General features: G+C 40.0%; 1 protein-coding gene and 1 long non-coding RNA gene across 4 annotated transcripts in view; one reads left to right on the top strand and one right to left on the bottom strand.

Moving 5' to 3' along the window:
- Window positions 1–23,270, bottom strand: part of LOC104146623 (uncharacterized) — a 101,416-nt gene that overhangs the window by 43,297 nt on the left and 34,849 nt on the right. The window contains exons 8-14 of the long non-coding RNA XR_011142514.1: window positions 21,168–21,320; window positions 15,345–15,543; window positions 11,482–14,691; window positions 10,719–10,883; window positions 9,277–10,255; window positions 8,343–8,526; window positions 607–857 (exon numbers count right to left, since the gene is read on the bottom strand). This is a non-coding gene — a long non-coding RNA (uncharacterized lncRNA). The remainder of the gene's footprint in view (window positions 1–606; window positions 858–8,342; window positions 8,527–9,276; window positions 10,256–10,718; window positions 10,884–11,481; window positions 14,692–15,344; window positions 15,544–21,167; window positions 21,321–23,270) is intronic.
- Window positions 1–23,270, top strand: part of WNT7B (Wnt family member 7B) — a 92,032-nt gene that overhangs the window by 41,202 nt on the left and 27,560 nt on the right. For all 3 annotated transcript variants that reach the window (XM_009678730.2, XM_068952203.1, XM_009678731.2), the window contains exon 2: window positions 7,367–7,593. In XM_009678730.2, coding sequence (XP_009677025.1) covers window positions 7,367–7,593 — 227 coding nt within the window. The remainder of the gene's footprint in view (window positions 1–7,366; window positions 7,594–23,270) is intronic.

The raw sequence follows: 23,270 nt of genomic DNA, 5'->3' as shown, positions 1-23,270 counted from the left end.
GATTTTGCACTCTAACTAAAGACATTCAGTGCAAGCTACAAACTCCTCTTCTTGTAGAAGAAGGTGCTCTGTTGAACCCAGGCTAGGCTACAGTAATGGGGCTTTTACCATGTCCTTTTTGGCTAATAGCATTCACACCTGGTGTAAATTTTCTTTTTGGTAACTCATTCCCCAGAAAACAAATGGGGTAAATGCAACATCAGAAGGCACCGCATAAAAGTGTCATCTCCAAGGAGTTGAAAGTGTCGGGCCCTGAGCCTGCCCCTTGCCAGCACCCGCGCTTGCTGCTGCAGCGCAGGCTGCGAGCCCGGGCCCTCGGCTCAGCACGTAAGCCGTAGCTCCGCACGCACTGCGACCTGGGGACACCTCTCTGCTACCTCTCCTTTCTCTGGAAGCCTAACCCATTTTGGGCTGGCTTCACAGCAGCAATATGGTGCCTCGCAGTTGGCAGCTAGGGAAGGGTATGAACCCACGGCTTTTTTACAGTCTCTCCCATCACTGTCCCATACAAGAATGTAACATGGATCCTTGTTCTCAGTCCTCCCTAGAGCATTTATTTAGTCCAGGGCACAAAGTGCCCTTGGGTGAGTCGTCCGTCAAGCTTACCTATCCTACCACTTCCATTCTTGACTGTGCCATCAGTCACACTATATCTGGATGGCTTTTTCTGACGTCCTCCAAGAAATCTTTGCTTGCCATTTCATGCGAGCGATCGCGTTGCTATCGGTGGCCCACGAGTCCGAAGACTCGGCTTGGAGCTCCAGCGGAGATCAGTGCACCACAGGGCAGTACTGAGCAGGCTTGTTTGATTTCCATTTCAATAACCCATGAACTAAACAATGATTTCTTAAAGCCCACTGCAGAAAACAAAATTGAAAGCATAAACATATGCAGATGGAATTCAGAGCCGGGGAAGCTTCTGCCAATTTCTGCAACTTATGCATGCTCAAAATATTTACTTAGGAATTCTTAATTAAATAAACCATTCAGTAGTGGTGTACTGTTTCAGATGTGTCACAATGTCACCACAAAATATGTCAGTGGTTCCTTTTAACAAAGATTCCATTATAGTGCTTTTTATCAGGCACTGTGGGGTAAGTTTTCAGCACAGTGCACAGAGATTTAAGCCGTGCAGCTCCTCTTCTGCTAATGGGATTCGTGTGGCTAAATCCCTTCATTCCACGCTGAAAACGAACCCCTACTCAACAGCAACTTAAGGTGAATATCGAGTAGCACAGCTAGGGGTGACATCACGGTAACCCTAAGCGCGCTTATTCAAAGGACTTACAGTAAGGCTGTCTCAGCAGCTTGGGGGGAAATGTGTACTGCACTGCTTTGCGGCCAGGAATACAAATTAGCAAGGGTGTCGGAGAAGAAGGTGTAGCTCCTGATGCTGCTTGTGGCCTGTAATAAAACGTTATTTGTGCAAGGAGCAAACACGAATTGAGACGAATTTTTAGGGTAGATTTTTTTTAAATCAATTGGATTAAGTGCTTCATCTGAACGACACGAGCACATAAAAGTTTAACGTCTCTTTTCTATATCTCCTTTTGTTAAATGATTGTTGGAATCAAATTTTAAGGTCTTTGGAGAAATCTCAGTGCATACCTTTGTCTGTATCAGAGCTTGGGGAGAAGTGTGAAGGCTGGTTAGTTACTAGCATTTATCTATAAAAATACTTACTTCCGTGTTATCATTTTGTCAAAATTCAGGTTCTTCTAAAAGAAAACATAAGAATTCTCCTCATATAGTGCATGTGGTGGGACAACTATCCATCACAGGGATTTTATATTTATATATTTTCCGCTTGTCCAAATAATATTCTAAGCCGTTCCAGAACATACTGTTTAAGTGACTACCTTTCTGTCTATGATTTTCATTTGCAGTTGCAAGGGCATAGTAATATTTGAAATCAATGAAATGAGTAATATTTGAAATCAATGAAATGACTGATTTGAAATCAGTTAAACAAACATATGCACTTGTAAAATGTAAAAAAAGGTCTCAAGAAAGCTATTTTTGAATGAGAAATACATTGCTCTTCTGACATGCAATACTGCATTAAATTTTATGTTATTAAAAATCACATGAATTTTAGGCCTCATTGTTTAATTTTTGAAGAATTTTCAGAGATATTTAACTTTTATGAATTGCTTAGAATATACAATTATTCACATTATTGTGATCGTTCCATTATTCCACATAAAGTTGTAAAACATATATATATATATATATATATATACACATATATACACACACTTTTTTTTAATAGCTATGTCACTCCCGCAGAAAAGATACAACCATAATAGGGAATATATTTTGAAGGAGAATTTTCACCTTTTGCAACAATAGTAATCTGCCTTTGCACACTATTTCAGAAAATTAGCCGAAACATCGTCTCCCACTGCCACAAATTTCTGCTTATATCCAGACTGTGACTGCAGATGTAGTTATTTTTTCAAAGAATGATAAACTTGACAGTTCAGAATTGCGATGCAGAAGCCAGGCCTTCCAAAATATCACTGCTCACTTTTAGTTTGTTCTAAGCTTGAACTGCAAGGTCCTATCTAAGCCCAGACCTTTCGGGTTTTTTTTTAACTTGGATTTAACTCGGCTCATAACCATAGCTCGGTTTCAGTGCTGGCATTTCCCTTGGATTAATGATTGATGACTAAGAAAGATGAAGACTCTTCATAAGGCAACCACTACCATTAATTACTTTGGAAATGCAACATGGTCCCACTAATACTGTTGAACTGGATAACTCATGTGGGTGACCCCACGTACAACTCCAAAACGTGCTCAGGCTATCGCAGTGTGGTATGGTCACAATTACAGTAAACTGCACCAGAAATCTTAGCAAAACACTGCGCTCAGGATTTCCTTGCGATAAGAATCAAGGGAATTTGCACCGCAAAGAAAGATTAGATGGGAGAAGACGCCAAAATGTGGCGTGTGGATCTGCCTTTTGACAGTTACAAAGCAAAGCATTCCCCAGCTAGGAACAAATGCAGCCTTCAACCTGCCAAGGGCCAGGAGCGCAGCACAACCCTTCAGCATGTGTGACAGACGCACAAACTGAGGGACGCCACAAGAAATAGCAGAGAGGAAGCTTGAAATGCTGCTGGGTGCATTTCTTTAATATAAATGAAGTTTTTCCAAAACCTCAGTTTCATGATTCAGCATTTCTATTAGCACCAAAACTATAGTAACAATTTAAAAATAGGCTAAACAAGTCTGAGGGAACATGCTGGTAAGTTCAGACCAAAGAGGAGGAAGTCCCTGGAAGTAGTAGTAATAAAAAAACCTGAGAATTCTTCCCCCCCCCCAATAACTATAGTTTAATGCTTTTAATAGGAAATATCTTTGCACACAAGCAGTAATTACAATATCCTCACAATACTGTCTGAGGCAGATATGATCGCACTTGTTTTATGGATGAATAAACTAACTCACCTGCTGTATTAAAATACTTTGACCAAGGCTTGCTGGAAAAACAATGGGAGACCAAAGAATACGCTCTTTAACCCAATTATTAGACAGTAGCAATGTGCATGGAAGAAATAAGCAAACTGAAAATTATATGTGGGATAAATATTGTAGCCAACTCTTCCCTGTTTTCCTTTGTTTTGTAAGTCACAAGTGTTTGCTGTCCAACTTAAGATATAGTTAGCGGGAACTGCTGGGGCTCAGCACTTTTTGGAAAAAAAAAAAAGGCATCTAAAAGCTATCTCAAACTGGTTGCTTAAGAAAAGAAAAACTCACACAATCCTGTTTCCGGCTAATGACAGACAGCCACCACTTGAGCTAAACATGGCCTCGGCAAGTCACTGACGATCTAGCACCCAGTGGACTAGACTTGGATACCGCTTCTTGTGTGCACCAGCAGAACATTGCCTCAAGTTATGAACACTTGTGCATGCCCACTCCTGAGGACCCAAACCTAGATCCCTTCAGGCTTAACTTTTCTAGACGGGTCAGTGACTGAAGCAGTGCACTGCAAAGGGATCCTCTGCTGCAAGGCTGGAGCTGGGGTGGTCCCACAGGCTCACTCATACAACTGCAGCAGGCCTGGGAGCTTGCTCCATCCCAGGGATGCAGTCAAAGCCTCCAGGAGGGCACTGGTTAGTGAAGGGACACAGCCTGGAGAGCTGCTCCATATGCTGAGTCGCTGACAGAGCCTGGGGTTTTGCTGCCAGGGAGCCCTGGCTGCTCTGAAAAAGGACTGTAAAAATTCATCCCTTTTCTCATTTTCTGTGTTTATGTAGAAACATCCTGACACATGTAATGCAAAGTCCTTTCGGACTCCCTCAATCAGAGAAACTGTTGACTAAATTGTAATTACAGAGTCCCACGCAATCCCATCTTCTTCAGGTTACACCTGCGTTTATTGACCATGCTGTCAACTAAATGTGGGAGGGCTGCTCCTGCATCATTTGAAATCCATCAGATTGCAAGGGTAAAACTGATGGCAAGGAGGAGGAGGGAACAGTACTGGGAAGAGAAGTTTTATTTCTGGTGGTAGTGATACGCGAGCCTGAAGAACACAGCTTGACGTTCAAGTCCTGGGATGAATTTGCAGAGCTAGCAGTTAAAAACCTCCTTTTCCTTGTAAGCCCCGTGAATTTGCTTGGGAATCATTAGGACAAATAAGCATGGGATCCGACAACGTCATTTACAACAGGGCGTTTCACTTTCAGAGCACAACTGCATTTGCAAGTTGCCCTCTCCACTGCCTCCCTGTAAATATGCGCTGTGAAATCTTCTGCAGTCTGTTTGTAATTCATCATGTAGAGAGTGTAACTGCATTACTGCAGTTCAAAAAACCACTGCTGAGAATTCAAACTGTAATGTTTTCTTAGTCACCGAGAAGGGCATCCAACTCTTCTCTATTAAAAGGTGTAATGCTGTAGGATATTATGTGGTTTGGATACACTCATACCCTGTACAAAGCATCTTTCCCTCATCATCGCTTGAAAAAGATAAAAGGAGCAGACCTCGGTACTAACATGACTCAAAAAAGGATCCTAGCATTTTAAAGTGATCAAAGAGTGTATATTTGTGAATACGATGCACCAGCTATAAAGGAAACATTTTTCTCCTCTTCGCTCTCTACTGCAACATTTTGAGAACGTACATCCCACATTTGGTGGAGGGTCCCTGAGTCAAAGAGACAAAAGCTCCACAAACTATGAAAGAAAACAACATGCATACTTTTCAGTATTGACAAGAGTCCGATTTTTTTAAAAATCAAATATTGATAATTTTCCCTATGATTTTCAATATACTTTGAAGCCAGCAGTTACCACCTAATGTACCATTGTACAGGTCACAGAGTTTCATTATCTCTGCATCAAATTCATAACGGTTTTTTGAACTTTATCATATCTCTTGGAAAGTCCTGATTTAAAGACATCATCATTTAAATATTTTATACTGTTATTTAAGTAAAGGTGGGCCAAAAGCAAAATCTTAGCTCATAACCTGCATGCATCTTGGCGACTCACTGGTTCCAGTTTATACTCCAACTCTGTTCCTCAGTACCCAGAGGAATATGAATTAAAGCTAGAGGTCTGAGCACTCATATTCCGACCACTGTGAGTGGTCAGAGCTGCAACTACATTTTGTTCTTATTTTTGTTTAATAGGAAGTACCACATGGCATGCATGCTCTGTGTTTGCAATACCTTGTCTCTATATCAATAAAACCTCAAACCATAAATAAAAAAATAGAATTGGTAAATTTTTCATAGATTGTTAGCTTTGGAAAAGATGCACAAATACCTATTAAAGGAGAGTGAATCATCATGGAATTTCCATTCCACAGTAAAACTGGTATTTCATTTTGACCAGGGAAGAGTTCTTGGTTTCACCCTTTTTGCTCCGGCTTTATTGCAGTTTATTGAAATGGCAAAATGAAACACTCTGATTTTGTTGAAATGCAAGATTTCTGTATTTTTTCAGTTACCTTTGAGATGAAGTCGATACATTCTTATAAAACGCTTCAAATTTGTTCAGTCAGCATTTTCGAAAAACAGCATTTTCAGTGGGAAATTTTTAACATTAACATTAGTGGCTTAAGTGAACATTCAAGATGGAGAGAAAGGTAACAGGGAACTTACTTGTTATTCTTTTATTAACCTATACATATGGCAACTTCTCTTATTGGGAAACTTGAGTTAAACCCAAGCGCTGCAGCATGAGCTGGGAAAGCATCTTTACACCTACATTACAGAGGCAGTCAACAACAGCATTTGCTGGGAAAATGCAACTACCCATACATTTCAATATCCAGTTTGGGACAAGCTAAAGCAAGGAGTGGGTTTGTGGAGCTACTTCACTGCAGCCAACAAGGATCAGGCAAGGATGAGAAATTGCATCCACAGGCATCATTATGGAGCAGCACGCCTCAAGCCCGCAGCACTGTGCTGGGCAAGTCCTGTTTTGCTAATGCACCTGTATCGCTCTCTCTGCTTTTGCTAGCTCACTCAGAGGCAGTTCAAGCATCCCTGTGTGGTACTGGGTATATATGACCTGAGGCATTACTAAACGTGTAGCCATATTGTCTTTTTTCCCCAAAATAGTACTACTTAAAACATCACCCGTAAAGATGTTCAAAAATGAGCCCCTAAAGCTGTTGAAAAGTGAGCTGAAAAATGAAATAAATAAATGCTCTAAACTAGAAACATATGGCAGGTGCAAGTTAAATACAAGCTTTATAATTTCTGAAAATATACTTGAAGAATGAGAACTACAAATGTTTCTGGTTTGGATGACACATATTAAGGAACACTTATATGTCCTCCATGATATTTGCCATGTCTGAAAGTAGTGTTATGCTAGTGAACTTCCATTAATTGCTCAGTACTCTGAGCGTAATAATGGGCAAGAGGGTTGGTAGAGTCATTTTCTACATTGCGCTCAGTGGTTTCAAATGAAGGATGGATGAACTGGCTGCAGTAATTAAAATGCTGAGCCTGAATCTAAGTAAGCCAATTTAAAGCAGACCTGAGCTTCAGAGATTCGCAGACCTCAATTATCCCTTATTTTCTGCTTTTAAACACTGCTTGCTTTCCACATCTCGTTAGTTCATGGCTGCGTGTAGGACTGGAAGCCGAAGTGCCAAAAATTCCAGGAGAGAGCCTGTCCGTGTGGTGTTCCTGGCACAAACCAAACCAGGCATTACTGCAGGATTTCCAAACCCATTTGCCAGACCAGAGAGGTTGGGATAAGTCTGCATAATTACAGGAACCAAACTTCCAGCCCTTCCCTGTTTGTCCAGTGCCTTGCCTGCCACACAGCAGTGCGCAGCAAATGCAGTTAATGGTCTCAATTCAATTCTAATGCGTCTTTCCACTTTTCTTCAGAGCTTTGTCATCTGTGGTGGCTTTAGGAGCTAATATAATCTGCAACAAAATCCCAGGCTTGGCCCCTCGACAACGAGCCATCTGCCAGAGCCGCCCCGATGCCATCATTGTGATCGGAGAAGGGGCACAAATGGGAATCAATGAATGCCAGTACCAGTTCCGGTACGGGAGGTGGAATTGCTCTGCGCTGGGGGAGAAAACGGTCTTCGGACAAGAGCTTCGAGTAGGTAAGGGAGTCTCTCATCAGTGCTAAAATGTTGCATGGGGGCTGTGTTGTCTTTTAGCTGTCTTACTGTGGTCCTGCAAAGGTCTATATCCCTCTGGTATTTGCCTGCTGGAGTCAAACAGTGATGCTCCCAGAACAGCGGTCTTTATTTTATCTTTTCACTCACTGAATAATGTTTTGCAAGAGACAAGAAATCTTTAGTGATTTCCAGTTGACGTCTTTCATATCTGTGCAGTTTCATACCCAGTAACGATTTAGATGCCTGCACAGGCACCTAAGGACAAAGCCATCACACTCTATTATAATGTGAGGGGCTGCCATAAGAAGTGTGGTGCATGTTATGGCCTGTCAAAACAGAACTAAGATCAGCTACAAAAAACCTCCAGACTCCCCAAAAGCTTAAGTAGTGGGAGAGTCCCAACTACCTGAGATAAGCATAGTGCACCCATCATTGGCCTTGCAATCAAAAGCAGTGATATGTTTCCATTGTAGCATTACTATCATATTGTAAAGAAAATACTACAAATGATTTGAGGTGGGGAAATATTCCAAGAAAATAATACAGGAACTTGGCCTGACAAACTTTTACCTGGCAGAAGTTAAATGATCACTTTCTACTTACCTCATGTCCTATATTATTTCATAGGGAAGATTATGCAATTTTTTTCCAGCACAGAGAACATTATTTTCCTCATCACCTGGCTCAGTATTCTGACCCCATTCCCAGCCTTCTCCCTCTCCCCCACTTACCCTTATCCACGCTGTATGCTGTTCAGTGTTGGAATACCATTTTGTGCTGTGCGGCTCTCACAAAGATACTCAGAGTGATACAATCCAGTTTCCTCCACGGAGCTGCAATATCTTCATATTGCACCAGATTCTTCTTTGGGGGACACTTCTTTCTTGAATTCAATGGTTCAGGTGAGTCTTGTGCCTGCAGCACAGTTGAACGTAGTCAGACGTAAGCGCTCTTTAAAAATGCATGAAAAGATGGCATAACATTTCATCCCATTTGTGCAAAGAGGAAACAGCTTACACGGTACTTTGGCTGTTACTGGAGATCAAGGCTGTGATTTTTTTCTAACATAGCTGCGAAATGAATGTTAAAAGCTGAGGCATGCTTAAGATAATGCCTGAACTGAGTATTTTTTCAAAGAATACGCAAGTCTGAGAGTCTGACTGAAGTCGGGGCATTTTAAGGACAGAGTAGCTTAGCTGTAAACTGATGTAATTGAGTAAGTCCATTGACATCAGAGGAACTGAGTTAGCCCAGCAGAGAATCCATTTTACAGTCTGCAACCATTACTCCATACCGAATCACAGAAGTGGAGAGGGCTAGAACTAATAATAATCCCATCCCCCCTGCTCCAATCTAATGGCAAAAGAAAATTCTGAACATTTTGAACTTCAGAAAGAGGTTTGTTACAATTTGATTTTGAGGCTGAAAAGCTGGTGGTCAGGAATTTACTAGCCACTCAGTTTTGCTTGCCAGTGTTTCTTTCCACATTTCCCTTAAGATATTTCTAATTCTGTATAGAGAACGCTTCTTGCCCAATTTTTATTTCGTAAAACGACTGTAAGTAGAAGGCATTAAGCATCCTCAAGACACCATATACAGGAAATAACCTAACATTTGACTTTTATCTTCAACTTAAATGAATAATTAAAAAAAAAATGTAGTCACCTGTCTTGGCTATTAGAAACACAGGTCTGGTCCTCCTTGGTTGATTTTATGCTTGTCTGTCTTCAGTTGAAAACCAAACTGATGTTGCTGCCAGAAAATGTATCAGTGCCAAGCATGCTACGATTGTGCTTTTTTATGCTTCGTTGTCTTGATCCGCCAAAGCCTGTAAATATGCCCTAACCATTAGGAAAGCAAGTCCTCCTGACTTCCAGGAGATCATTTACGCTCTTGAAAAGCGATACACTCCGCAGTGCTGGACCATTGTGGACCACTGCTAAACTTTTTGGTGAAAAGGTTTTCACCACTCCTGTTTTCCTCTTTAAGCTGAGAATCTTCTGAAACCTCATCAGCTCCATCCATGCTCATACTCATGAGCAACAACCCTCTTCACTGCTGAGGCAGTCCTTTCGTCCTCAGAAACCTTGCAAGTGAGCAAAGTCGAATGCCTAAAGAACACTAGAGAGTCATGCTTGTATGTTCACTCTGAGTATTTCTATACAACATAAGAGTCACAAGGAACAATAATTATTTGGCATAAGGACAGACCAGCTATCAGGATGGTCACGTTATAGAAGGCTCAAAAACCAGGGTTTCCTTGAGCCATTGTTCTGGTGACGTTTGCCAAAATTTTCACCAGATTCTTGATCTCTTCACTGAACCTGGGTGGTTTCTTGCAATTCTGAAACGACTGATGTGGAATTTGGTGAGTTCTTTTATGACTTAACCCAAACACAGACAAAACTTGGCAATTGCAGCTGAGTTTTCCTTTGACATTTGTTGGGTGTGAAACCACACAGACTATAACCCATGGAAAAAGTCTGCATGACCCCTGCCAGCTGAGCCAGATGATTTCCACGTAGGTCTATAAAGGCTTCCATAATCCACATATCTTTATTTGTTTTATTAGTGGAGTAGCACCCAGAGGCGATGTGGTCAGTATCTGGGGAAAGGACAGGGTTTAGGAAATAGTGGTGTTAAACTGGTGGGGGAAAAAAAAAAAGTGAAAAAAGGGACAAAGTTAAAATATAATATTTAAAAGGTTCAAAAACTTGTAAGCATAAGTATTCACATGTGTAACAAAACACATCTGTATCTGACAGATATAGAAACATTAAACCAGACATTTGGTTCTGGCTGAGCAGAATGAAGAAAGGATTAAGACTAAAGAAAAGGAAAGGCAGTATTTTGATTGCTGTTGTTATTCACTTCCCCCAAGGGAAAGCTCATCTAGCTTCTTCTCAGAACCTCTTAGGGAGATGAATAATCAAGGCAAGTTATTCACGTTGTAGAGAGGACCCTTCTTTAGCTATTGGGGCAAGGCTCTACCACTGCCACTGACTAGTGAAGGTTTAGGAGTACTCTAAAGTATACCTCAATGCAACACCTTCCTCCCACCTCCTCTCCCCCCCCCCCCCCCCCGCCCTGAAAAACCCCAAACTCACCCAACTTGTGGTTCTTCCCTTCCAATAGCTGCGCATCAGATGCAATCTGCCACCTCTTGCATGCCAGTGTGGTCCAAGTGTGCATATCTTGTAGCCACAACCAAGAAGCAACCAGAAGGTGTGACACAAAACCAATTGTCTAGCCTCATGTCTTCCAGGATCCCACTATGCAGAGGAATTCCCCACAAGTTAGCTATGCTGAATTAGACCTGAGCTCTAAGAGGTACTTCAGTGAATGGGTGCTCTATCATCCATTTAATACATGGGGTCTGTATTAAAAACAATGCTAATAGTTTGTTCAGAGGACAAAATAACAGCTGTAGCAATCATGTTGTACACAGGGCATTCATATTTGTGTGAAAGATTAATAGCAGCCAGAGATAAAAAGTGATAGAGAGATCCAAATTAGTAGCATGAACAAAGGATGTGGCATGGGATGAATTAGCTGAGCATTGTGTGTAGGTTTTTTTTGTGTATTTATAGCTGGGAACATTTCCATAGTCATGCTGCCCCCAAAGAAAAGTGTCACTACTACACTCGCTTTACTCACCCTGTCCCTGTACGCACTTGTATTTGACACCTGGCTGCACCAATCTCTAGTGCTCACACTAGCTTCTCACATAAAGGCACTTTTGCACTCTCCACTCACTCCTCTTGCCCCAAGACACCTTCTTTAACCAATGATTTCACAAATCGGTTAATCATGTATCCATTAGTATTATATATTTGATACCCACCATTGAAAGATTAATGTCCTACTTACTTGTTCAAGCAAGGCTCCTGATTTGGATATGTATAGACTCTGGTCCACGCAGGTTATTGATGCAAAAGAGCTTCAGAGCTGAGGACTGGTCTCAATTACCCAAACTGATAGTTGGAGCAATCTCTTGTAACAGTACCTCTAAAATGTATGGATCATTAATAACAGTTGAAAGCAAATAACTCCTTGGCCGCAAATAAGTAGCCAGCGCAGCCTTGGAAACACAGAGTCAGAGTCAACAACAAAAGTGAAATCTATTCGAGTTTGGAAGTGCGTTATCCTGGCTAATCATTTGTGCACTGACCGTTTCCTCTGCAATTCTCCAGACTGAAGCGCTCAAGAACAGACTGCTCTTGGCAGTGTTGAATCCAGGGCAAAAATGAAGTATAGAAGATAAAAGTGTATTTGAAAAGTAGAACTGACAAGATACCCAAAGTAATCTGTAGATGCCTCCTCTGTCAGACTCATGCCAGGGAAAATGATCAGCTTTAGTGGTGTTCAGATGACGGTACTTCACGTACTTCAGGATGTCTCAAAGATAACTTTTCAGACATAGTGTAGGGAAAAATAACTCAAATCATGGAGATAGAAACCTGACAGGGAAAAATCAACAAATTACTGGGCACAAAACAAGAGAGTGCTGAAGGTCTGCAAATCTCTGACCTTGTTATGGATTCTGACATCCTGAAAGGATGCTTCTGCACGGAGGTAAACCCTTACTTGGAGTGAGTGGTTTAAGAGAAGAGCAATATTTTAAGAATCTTTCCATCACGATACATTTGCTCAAATTTTGTTCCACACTTCAGAGAGAAAAGGGGAGGGATGGGAGAGAAAACCACAGTTTTAAGGGCTACTGTAATTGGTGCATGGATTTTATTAACTCACAGTTAAAGACGACCTTACAAACTATTTTGAGAAACACTGTCAGAAAATAAAGTAGAATATCATGTTTATACACACACATTCACTCATGCACATAAAAGCACAAGACAGCTAAGAAGATAAGCATAATTTCAAATGGAAGATTAAGGAAGGGAGGGGAACAACTTCTGAGGGAATGATATTCATAAATAAAGTGGTAATTCGTATATTTACACTGGAAACAGATAGCTAAACCCACATTGGATCCCCATGTTCTAGCTGCAGGCCTAAAGAGAATATTCTCTTGAACGATATGTAAGTGATGGCATGATGGAGAAATGGCTGGCATTTTATCACACATGCCGTGGGGGTGTCAGTCAGTAAATTATTCTTGGTTCAGGCCATATATAGGTTTAATTAAATTTGGATTCAGATTCACATATGAATCTAGTCATTTTTATTCTGGGCTATGATGGTGGTTTAACTGAGATGCCAAATGTTCATAAAAACTTCCTACCAAAAATGGGAGGAGTAGAGAGAACCATTGTTCTCCAAAAATGGAAATTCACATCCAGGCAGATATATTAATCTAGCATAGTAGCGTCTAGTACGGTATGAGTTGGCCAACTCGGAAGGCTTGACTTTCAGTACAAGCAGAAAACTTCCAATACATGAAGACAGGCGGCATTCTTAGGAATGCTTTACAGCCATACTTGTGTTATAATGCTATCAGCAAATCAATGAAGAGAATCATAAATGAATCCAGATAGTTTGCCTAAAGTAAGTACACTTCTCCCTATTTGCCTGTCCTTCCTCCTGCCATTTCTTTCTCTTGGCTACTTTATATTCTCATTTTCCTATTTTCAATCGATTTACATTGTGAGTTGTATATTTATTTATGCTTAATAATATTAATATATCAGGTTGACTCTAAGTTTATTATTTTAACATCTGTGTATTTATTATGAGAAAATCTATCTTTACGGACTTGCGTTAGATCCAATGAAAACAATATGGGGGAAAGAGAGGAATCATACAGCTGGAAACAATTTGGAGGGGGAAAAATGAGTTAGAATTAGATTATTTTAAATGTGATACAGAGCAGGGTAGACCCTTTACCAACGGAAAGGCAGTAATTATCTTTGTCATAGCAGTAGGTGCTATGATTGGTTTAGGCATTTGTCAGTTATTGTGAACCTCAATTGCACAGTGGCCTCTGGGCCTAATGTGGAAAGATTTTTGGACTTTTGCTATTGTCAGAGAGCATGGCCCCACATTACAATGTCCTATTAGCGTTCAAGCAAACGATCACAAAGAAACTTGTTTTCACTGATTCGAGCTGGATGGCTGAGTTGGTGCTAGGATACGATAAAAAGGATTTCAGCGCGAGCGGTGGCTCCTCAGGGGATGGCATCAGCTTTCCACTCCTACTGAAGCAGGCTATTTGCGATGGCAGGAGAGAGGTACACAGGATGTACTCAATCAGCTGCAATCTGTGCTGAGACTTACGCACAACCTATGGAAGACCACATAAGACCGGTACAAACTGGTCCTTTTTTATGGACATGGCTACCTTGGAATGATTGCTGACAACTATTTTACAAACTGACACGTTGAGCCACTACGTTTGCAATACTGCGTTTAGTTAAATTAGTGGATGGTATAAATACCATGGCAAATTTAATGAGCTGTAGCTTATGCAAGTATAGTTATTAACAGAAGCACAACGGTGTACTACAAGATGAATAATCCTTGGTTATTTAGAGGCAGAGCTGTTTCTCATTATTAAGCTGAATTAAAAGAAATAGTGAGACATGCATAGTGAGATACAACCCATATCAGCTGGGTAACTGATAGGTAGGCAGGCAGAGGCAGCCGTTAAAGAGAAGAAAATACAGAACATGAGGAGCAACTCAGTCTGCTCATTTTTTAGGAAGAATATATCGGACTGTCTCAAATACTCATTGCAAAGCCATCTCTTAAATGTCTGAGACAGTGCATTCCTCTTCACAACTAACATGATGTTGCTAGAAGGAGGAACAAAAATATCTTTAATCTTAAGGATATCTAGTATTTAAGTACTAACTTATTAGATGTATTTTACGTGTATTATTATTGCAGAATGATTTCAGTTATGTCAATGATGATCCATTAAGGTGCACTACAAAGACCGAAAGACCATGCTGGACCAGAGCTGGGCTATTGCACCTAAAGAGCTGCATACTTACATAAATCACCCTTTAGGCAGTAAGTTAGTATAAGGTATGAAAATTGTACGCTTTGTACTTACCGGAAAACTTACCATAAGGTATTAGCACAGTTTTCACAGTGTAATTCACTTTGATGGGAGAGCTAAAAAGGCGAGTAAAGCTGTGAGAGTCTAGCTGTTATAAGGTAAGGTAAATGAGAGGGCTGTTGTATTTTGAATTATCGTCTCTGCAGGAAATTAAAGAGCAGATTCAAACAGTTCATACTTTCTGACTGTAAAAGGGTGGATAAATGTTTTACTGTCAGAAGCAGCACAACAAGAAGGTAATCCAAACCTGAATAAGAAAGGAAACCTCTCAGCTGACCGCAGCTGGTATTGGAAAGCGTTGGTGACAAAAGTTATGAAACAACTACTGTGCTAAGAATTGCTATTATTTTTACTGAGGAGACAACCTGTTATGAGAGTGGTAGGTTCAGAGACCTCTTAATTTCAATAGGCTTCTGTCATTTGGAGGCTTTAAAAAAAAAGATAAAAATGTTTACATTCTAAGAAAGTCCCATCTTATTAAAGATATAGCCTATTATGAGAGGAGTAGGTTCAATCTCCTCCTAATTCTGAACGCAGTCATGCGTTATTTCATAATAAATTAAAGGCAATGTCTCACGATTGCTTTGAGAAAACGGAAAATGTGTGATACTAGCGTTAAACCAAATGGGTAGACATAGCCTTCTTTTAGGAAGCATCTTAATTCTAAATATTAAAATTTATAGATTCTGGGTATGGTTTTGCCACTTACCTTTTGTGTGGCTTGGATGACTTTTTTTTTTTTTTTTTTGGAAGACTGTCCATATATCACGGGTCAGTGGTATTTTGGCTGTTCATCCTGAGACTCTTTTTCCTAATCATTCCAAGGGGCTGAATAGTTTTGCTTTCTGCAGAAGTGTGTGTGTCCAGTGGATGGTGTAAGTCCTGCAGTTCTGAAGGTCATCAAGAATCTGAAAAGGGACACTCCAAAATGGAGGTTTCCCAGCTTAATCAATGTAAACATTTGTGGGGGATAACTTCTCTGGGCTTTAACAATTTCCTTAGCACCCCATAATGGCCCAGGAAGTCTTAATTAAAGCTTTCAAAACTCCCTGCAAACCACAGATGAAAAGATAACATGGAAACAGACAGTACCATTTATAAATTATGAATTGCCAGCAGTACCTGTTATTTGACTTTACTAGAAACAATGTCCTTTTGCTACATTAATTTTTATCATCTCTCCTTTTGTCTCCCTATAAACAAAATTTGTCTAGCATACATTATCTGTAGCAAATATAATCATTTTCAACCATTAATATATAATTTTTATATTCTGAAATTTATATTCTCTGCTATCTTTTTGTAAGGTACTACTGTCTAGCTCAACTGTAACTCAATTGTTTTTTTTCTCCCTCAAGGGCCATGACTTTGAGAAAAGAATAAGTTCTCTTAAATTAAAATATTATTGTTGCTATTTAAATATTTACCTCTTTGGCAGAATGCTTGCTTTAAAAGGCAGATATCCTTATTCTAAATACAGCACTAATATATTAATACAATTACTTCATGAACTCCGCATGGCTTGCAGCTGGATGAGAAGTGGTAGATGTTAACCTGAAAGAAATCTGGAATTTCCATCCTGAGGGCAGCGCTAACTTTTAAAACTTTGATTTTATTCCATTTAACATACAAAAGTAAAGTTTTTCTTGGAACAGATGTTTTTCTGTTGACCTTTTCAGACTAAAATGCAGTGATATACCTGACTCCAAACAACGTCATTCTGGTTTATTAGTGCACTTCATTTTACATTAGTTCAGGATTAATTTGCATTGATGAAGGGAATTGTAATTTGGGAAACTCAGACTCTCTGTATCTCATGAGCTTTGTTTTCTCATCCTTCCACATCTATTCTAAGTTAAATGATTCCATAGCACATCACACAGTTTGATAAGGGACATTACTTAGTATAACATACTGCCTTCCTGTGGCCTTGGACCGCAGCCTAAAAAAAGAGGGCATTACCCTCTCAAAGGACAATGCACTAGCCTGGGGATGCAGGTTAATACTTCGTTTCAATGGTTCAAAACAAAATGGACTTGTGTTTTATTAAATGGAATAGTTCCTTCTAATTGTCGATATGGAAAAGTAGTATTTTTTGGAGGGGGGTGGGTAGTTATGGTTCTGGTATTCCGCGATCATCCTGATAAAAGTCTAATGAGCTGTAGTGGAAAATGCTTGCTGTTATGTGTAACGTGGCCTTACAGGCAGAGTCTGTAATGACCTGTAACTCTTTGATCCTGGCATGCTCAACATTGGCCCACATAAAACCCTCATTTTCAGTTGCATTTAAGTTTGTCTTTAGCTGTTCAGGATAAAATTTTCCATGTTACTGGTCTGTCTCGGGATGAGTGAGTCAGAGGTCCTGTGGAGAAGATAGTATGCAAATTCTAGACTATTATTTAATTACATACTATACCATAATTCGGACACAACAGGGCTAACTTCACACAGCAACATTAAGTCTGGCATTTCCTTGCTTTCAAGTGCCTGGCTTGGAACGTTAATGTTCCTTAATGTCATTTTCTCATGTCAATATGTAATAAAATTGCTGGCTACAAATGATCCATAGCATGCTGAGTGAATTAGTTATTTCTAGTGTCCCAGTCCTATTGGTCAATGACTTAGAATGTAATACACACTTAGGAAAATAAGTAACATTTAAAAGTAAGTAAAGTCTAGTGCTGGATGTAATCCAAAATCGCAGGAACCAAATTCTGGTCCTATTTCAGTCAGTAGAGATTTTGCCACTGCTTTCACCAGAGCCAGGATATTACAGCCACTATAAATGTCCCTGGCAGTTGAGTATGATCTTAGAGCTGAATTTCACAGCAGGGACTCATCTAGAAACTAATTGATGAAATGGAAATCAACTATACAACGTTTCATTTTTTACTTACAAAACAACTACGCAAACAGGCAGGCTATGGCAAGTCTTGTCACTATAAGAAAAGTTCTTTACGTAAAATAAAAGTGCAGGATAACAGTTAATATGTTGGTATAACACCCTGTAAATAACCTCAGGTTCTAATGACTTTGAAGATTCCTTGAGCTTTACTAGTGTGGTGACTATGCTGTTAAAGCATCTTTACAGAATTACAGAATTACAGTAAGTAGAATTACAGATGATCGGTCCGGTCATCTAATCCAACCTCCACACCAAGCAGGACAGACTAAACATAACATTAGACCTCCCGGTTACATGTGTAGTAGCATCCCTCCCTGTCCTCTTCTGTTCCTGGGGATACTTTCTGTTCCTAAATTGAAAAGCTGGAAGCACACAGAGAGGCATTTACAGACATTACAAAAGACACAGCAATTGTTGATCAGTACATTTTGGTTTGCTAACAAATATGTTAGCATTCATGCTTAGATCGCTGATCCATGCAGTTTGCCGTCCTGCCTCTAGTCACAAGCAATTCCTTTTTCTAAGGAAGCAGTGGCACATTCCAAATACTACATTTGACAAATGTATTATTTTCTAATTGAGAAAATTTCTTTCATGAGCATCATGCATGGCTTTTTAGCACCAGAGTCAATTGCCCGTGACCACAGTTTATTTCTTACTGGCATATTGTATGCTTTTAACTATGAAGTCTAACAATATTATTAGAGATATAAGAGTCAAATTAATAAGAAAGAAAGAGGACTGTATCATCTATTGTTTGGAGGCTTGAAAAGATGAACTTAGCCTGGTAGTGCTAAAGCTAGCTGTTCTCTCAGGCTTCAAATTAGCTAAGCATGTAAGTTGTGTTCTGTTTACTCAGCACATGCTTAACTTTAAAACCCATGTTTTAACTCTTATTAAAGTAAAAGAGAGTTTGACAGTGCTTCACTTTCAGTGCATGCCCAAGTGGTGTGCAGAATACAGAAGTCACAGCGAATGCGAGCATGCGAGGTCAAGCTGAGGGATGATCCTTCAACTAGTAGGAAGTGCCAAACCTATCCAATTCTCATCAGATTTGGCCTTAGGATTTTAAGTGGATCCAGCAGGCAACCTTTAGCCATAGGTGTAACCAGTTCCTATCTATGACAATCTCTCCAAGGTACACTGGGTCAATCTCAGATTAACGGGGACTGTGAAAGAAAGGTTTCCTAAGACTTAGGCAATATTGGCGTAAAAAGTAGACTCGGATGGCTGAGATGTCTTTAAATAGACCGTTCTCACTCCAGGAAGCCAATAGGTACACTGCACACTGGGCGGGCAGATAAGTCTCCAGATAGTAGCTCAACAAACACGGGTAGGCTTTGATGACGATAGTTAAAAAGACAAATTACTGGAGACTGCAGACTTTGTTCAAGTTACGAAAACAAACTAAGCTTACTCATGGATGATAGCATATAGGATGATAACCTGTTCACTCATTTCCGTATGACAATGTGAAAACTTCTTTTCTGTCTGACTCAGCCTCCCACTATGCTGTTCAGGAAAGATCTCCAGGCAACGTCCCATCTGGCAGGGTCAATGCAATCTTGCAGGTTCAGAGGGGAATGACACAAGAGGTAGCAATGGTTTCTGCCTCTGTTGCTGAACTAAAGGGCTTCAGACAACAGAGGCAGAAAAACGGGGAGTCCCTTCCTCACTTCTTTCCTTTGGCCCAAATTCATATCACATAGGTCCAGGCATTTGAATGAGATGCCTAAGATAGGAACCTAGTCAGCCTGTATTCCTTGTACGGTCAATGAAGAGAGAGAGAGAGAAGCACTTCCAGAGGGTGATTTGGATCTTAATTTCACTGCACGACCGTCTGGAGGTCCTTGTTGACTATCCTGCCAGCTTAGACTCCCTAATTAGGGATCAAGCCTGCTAATGTCTAATTTTGGTTTCTGCCTCTGAAATTTATCCTCCTCCCCACATAAGTTTCTCAGGGGAGCATTTGGACCTTTACTAAAGGCATACCTACTTACCCCACACAACAGACATTCAAACATGCCCTTCATCGAACATTCTGGCTATCCTTGGTACTCATTCACCATTAGTACCTCCAAAAGTTGTCTTAACCAATGACTTTCAGGCAGATAGTGGCAAGGAAATGCTGCAACCACAGGCATACATGCCGCCGCTGCTATTTGGAAATTTAAGAACAAGTGGGAGTCCAAAATTACCACCAGATGGTGCACCTATTTAGCAAGTGACAGAGACATGTTCCAAGAGAAAGGGCAGCCACAGCCTCCAGCAATCCATCAAGTTGCTTCCCCTGCTGCTTATTCTCAGTTACGATATAAATTGAATGTGTTTGAAACATGGACCTGCCAGTCATATTATTCTGTTAAATTTAATATGGAGAATGTTTTCAGTCTCTGCAGTGGAAGCCTTTAAACTGCCTGGCTAGTGGTATGAGGAAGTGGGAAAGACTACAGCAGATCTATGAATCTGTGTTGAGTGAAGAAGAAGAGATGGGCCAGAAGCAGGAAAAATCAGTAATGGGGAACGGCAATGAGAAGGCTCCAAAACCAGAAGTGGTCAGTACAGAGCACTGTGCATTGCTGTTTTTAAAGTGGGGCTAGTTCTGGTTATTAATGGGTAAGTGGCTGGGAGAAGGCTAATGTCAAGGTATTTCTGAAGGATATTCTTGAGGCAAAAGTCAGTATTTTGGAGGATTGCCAATGTCAGTAACTCAGGCAGAAAAAATATGGAATATTTCATAACAAAGATGGTGAACTTGCCTAAACATTGAAGTCTTTTTTTTTCCCCCCTAACTACTTCTCCTCCCCAAACATTTGTGGTACTCCATATTCAGATAAAGATTAGCACAAGTTCATCACTATATATTTTTCTGCTGTATGTCTTACAATGTCACAAGACCGTGTGTATCTTTCACCCTGATTTGATCTAAATCAGTACATTATAATGTGTAGGATTTGACTATGTCTCATCCTACTTTCCTTTTTGCTTTTAAGAAAATTTTAAAGAAGCATATAGGTTACTGGCAATCCTTATTCATGATCATTACAAAGCTGATATAGAAGAAAATATTGTGGTAAGTGGATAGTCTCTCGTTTCTCTGCACAGATGTGTCTTTTACTGCTTTGTTTTGTTTTGGTATGTTTTAAAGGATGTTGTAAACAGAATTTAATACATTGCCAGTGAATGATTAATTAGAAGGGTTATTTTTTAATTACAGTGTGACCAGTAAAGGAAAGTCTGAACTGAAAGTTTCCTCTGAGCAAAGAGTGAAACATTTGCATATTCTGTAACCTGAGAAGTACTCATTCTGAATGGATAAAATAATTTTTCACTCTCTTTGTCCAAGCTGAAATGAAGGTGACATTTAACAAAACTCAATAAAATTCCCACCCTTTCATTTTTCACATACCCTGTGGTTCCTCATTCAATGTGAGAACTATCATTTTATGGTTAAAGCACGGACCAGGAGATAACGGACTTGGATTGTGTTCCCAGCTGTGCCATATATATCTCTTGTGACCTTGGACAAGTTACTTCATGCCTCACTAAGCCATAATTTCCCTGTCTGGAGACTACAGATGACTAATTTCTGTGGGGAATTGAGAAGCTTAATTAATGTGGACTAACCTCAGTAAGGCGATGTAAAGTTGATGAACATTGGTAAAGTACTCTGGTATCCTCAAATGAAAACGGTTTCTGTTAAGGTCGTCTTATTTGACCAAGAAGCAAAGGACAGACATATCATGAAGGGATTTGTTCTTACAGAAAGTAGGTCCAGGCCTGAAAAGAAGACCATACTGAAAAATCCCAGTAGAAGGCCTGTTCTCATAAGATTACTAACCCAGTTTGCATAAGAGGGAAGTTTGAAAACTTTAGGTAGTTATCTACAGAGTGTCTAAATTCAAATTGCACAAAGAGAAAATATTGCATACATACACGTAACATTAAAGAGAGACAGACTACATCCCACAGGAACGCTAACTGTTAGTTACTTATTGTATGCGCTCTGCTCTGTATACTGTGATTCTTGGAGTAAATCTTTTTGTCCAAGACACACTTTTTCTAGCTACTGGTGCACAGTGACATCCTGACATCAGCAATGAGGCTTGAATACTTTCTCTCTCTTTCCCTTTCTTTTTCTCTTTGCTGTCTCCCATTTGCTTTTACTTCAGCACTTCAGTAACGCTGAAACCAAGTTCCCATCTCTTTTGTTTGCTTTTCCCCTGTCCACTGATCAACTATGTTGCTTTATTTCAGACACTGTAATAATAACTACAGCACAAACAGAAGCTCTTAGCAGGAGAGTTAGCTGGGATTCCCCTCCCCTCTTACACAATCATAAGTTTCTGCAGCACCACTTTTCTGTTTGTTTTCAGGGATTAGTGGCAATATTCCACATACTACTGACATAATGAGGCGTAAGCTTCATTCAAAGAATGCAAGACACTGATTTTTAAAAGACCCTGGACTACTGTGTTACTAGATGTGGACATGGAAATTTTGAAAGGCAGTAGACTACCCTCAAGTCTGAGAGCTAGTAAGATTGCTTGTGGGTTTTTACACAGCATGAGGTATTTCCACGAATATTGTGCCCTGCTCAAATTCAAATTCAAAGTGTCTGCTTTGAATATCTTATATAGCAGCATGTGCATGCTGTCACTTTGTGTTAGCCAGAGGAACATTACTTCATGTGATAGACAAAAAGGCTACTTGGTACAATATAGCCTAATCCAAGACTTTTCACGTGAAACATTTGTTTTGGTTTGGTTTTAAGACATTTGCCTTTCAAACTGGTCTGTTTTAATTAGAGCTCAACCTGAACCACAAACGATGGATTTGAACTTTCCCAGAGTTCAGTGGTGTTCAGATCTGGCTTTTGGTTTGGCCCATCACAGAGATAGGGTCAGCTTCAAAGTTCAGATCTGGAAACAAACTTTTACAAAGCATGGGGCTGTAAAGATTATTTAATAAGACCCATAACTCATTTTAATCGTGGATTTGCAACAGAGGCACTTGCTAGCATTTTTAAAAAGTACCTTTATATAAGCACTGTTGGTTTGGAATACCAAACTATCTATTTAAATATTCTTGTATTTAAACATTTGAAAGGGAATTCTCTCTCCTATTCTTGGTCACAAAGCTTAGATCCAGGTCTGAAGTTGGAGTCCCTTCAAGTTCTGCAGTATTTGCTTCTGAGCTTGACTTAAAACTCATCCTTCACTTCTAGGAAGGATCACACCTAAAAACAATAGTAGTTCTTTGCGGACTAGAAATTTGATCTTTTTATCCTCGTAACATTTTGACTTTTCAGCTGAAAGCGTAGTTAATGCAGAGTGCAGGCATCCGCTCATTTGTCCCATCCTCACGTGCGAACCATTGCTGGTGCGCATCATCATCTTAGGATGGGCTTGTACCATTCCTGGCAAAATGTGGGCTCAGTTAATTGATGGTAGCACCATGTAAATAATACATAACAATCACTAACCTAACAGATAAAATAACCTGACTGCTAGGAATAGCCAAACAGTTTCAGATTAGACAGTGATCCAGCATGTTTCATGATGCCTGAGAAGATTAACATAATTGCTCCTTGTTTTTCTGAATCTTGTCACTTCCTAACTCCTGCCAGGACCAGAAGCTCAAGAGCTGAAATACTGTAAAAAAGATTTTGCTCTTGTGATGTTTGCAGACTCATTTTGCAAACCAAAGAGGTTTGGATAAGCATCCAGA

The sequence above is a fragment of the Struthio camelus genome, chromosome 1, assembly GCF_040807025.1.
Source record: "Struthio camelus isolate bStrCam1 chromosome 1, bStrCam1.hap1, whole genome shotgun sequence".
NCBI classification, from domain to species: domain Eukaryota; kingdom Metazoa; phylum Chordata; class Aves; order Struthioniformes; family Struthionidae; genus Struthio; species Struthio camelus.
The sequence above is the reverse complement of the archived record's forward strand: the minus strand, read 5'-3'. Positions and strand labels throughout refer to the sequence as shown.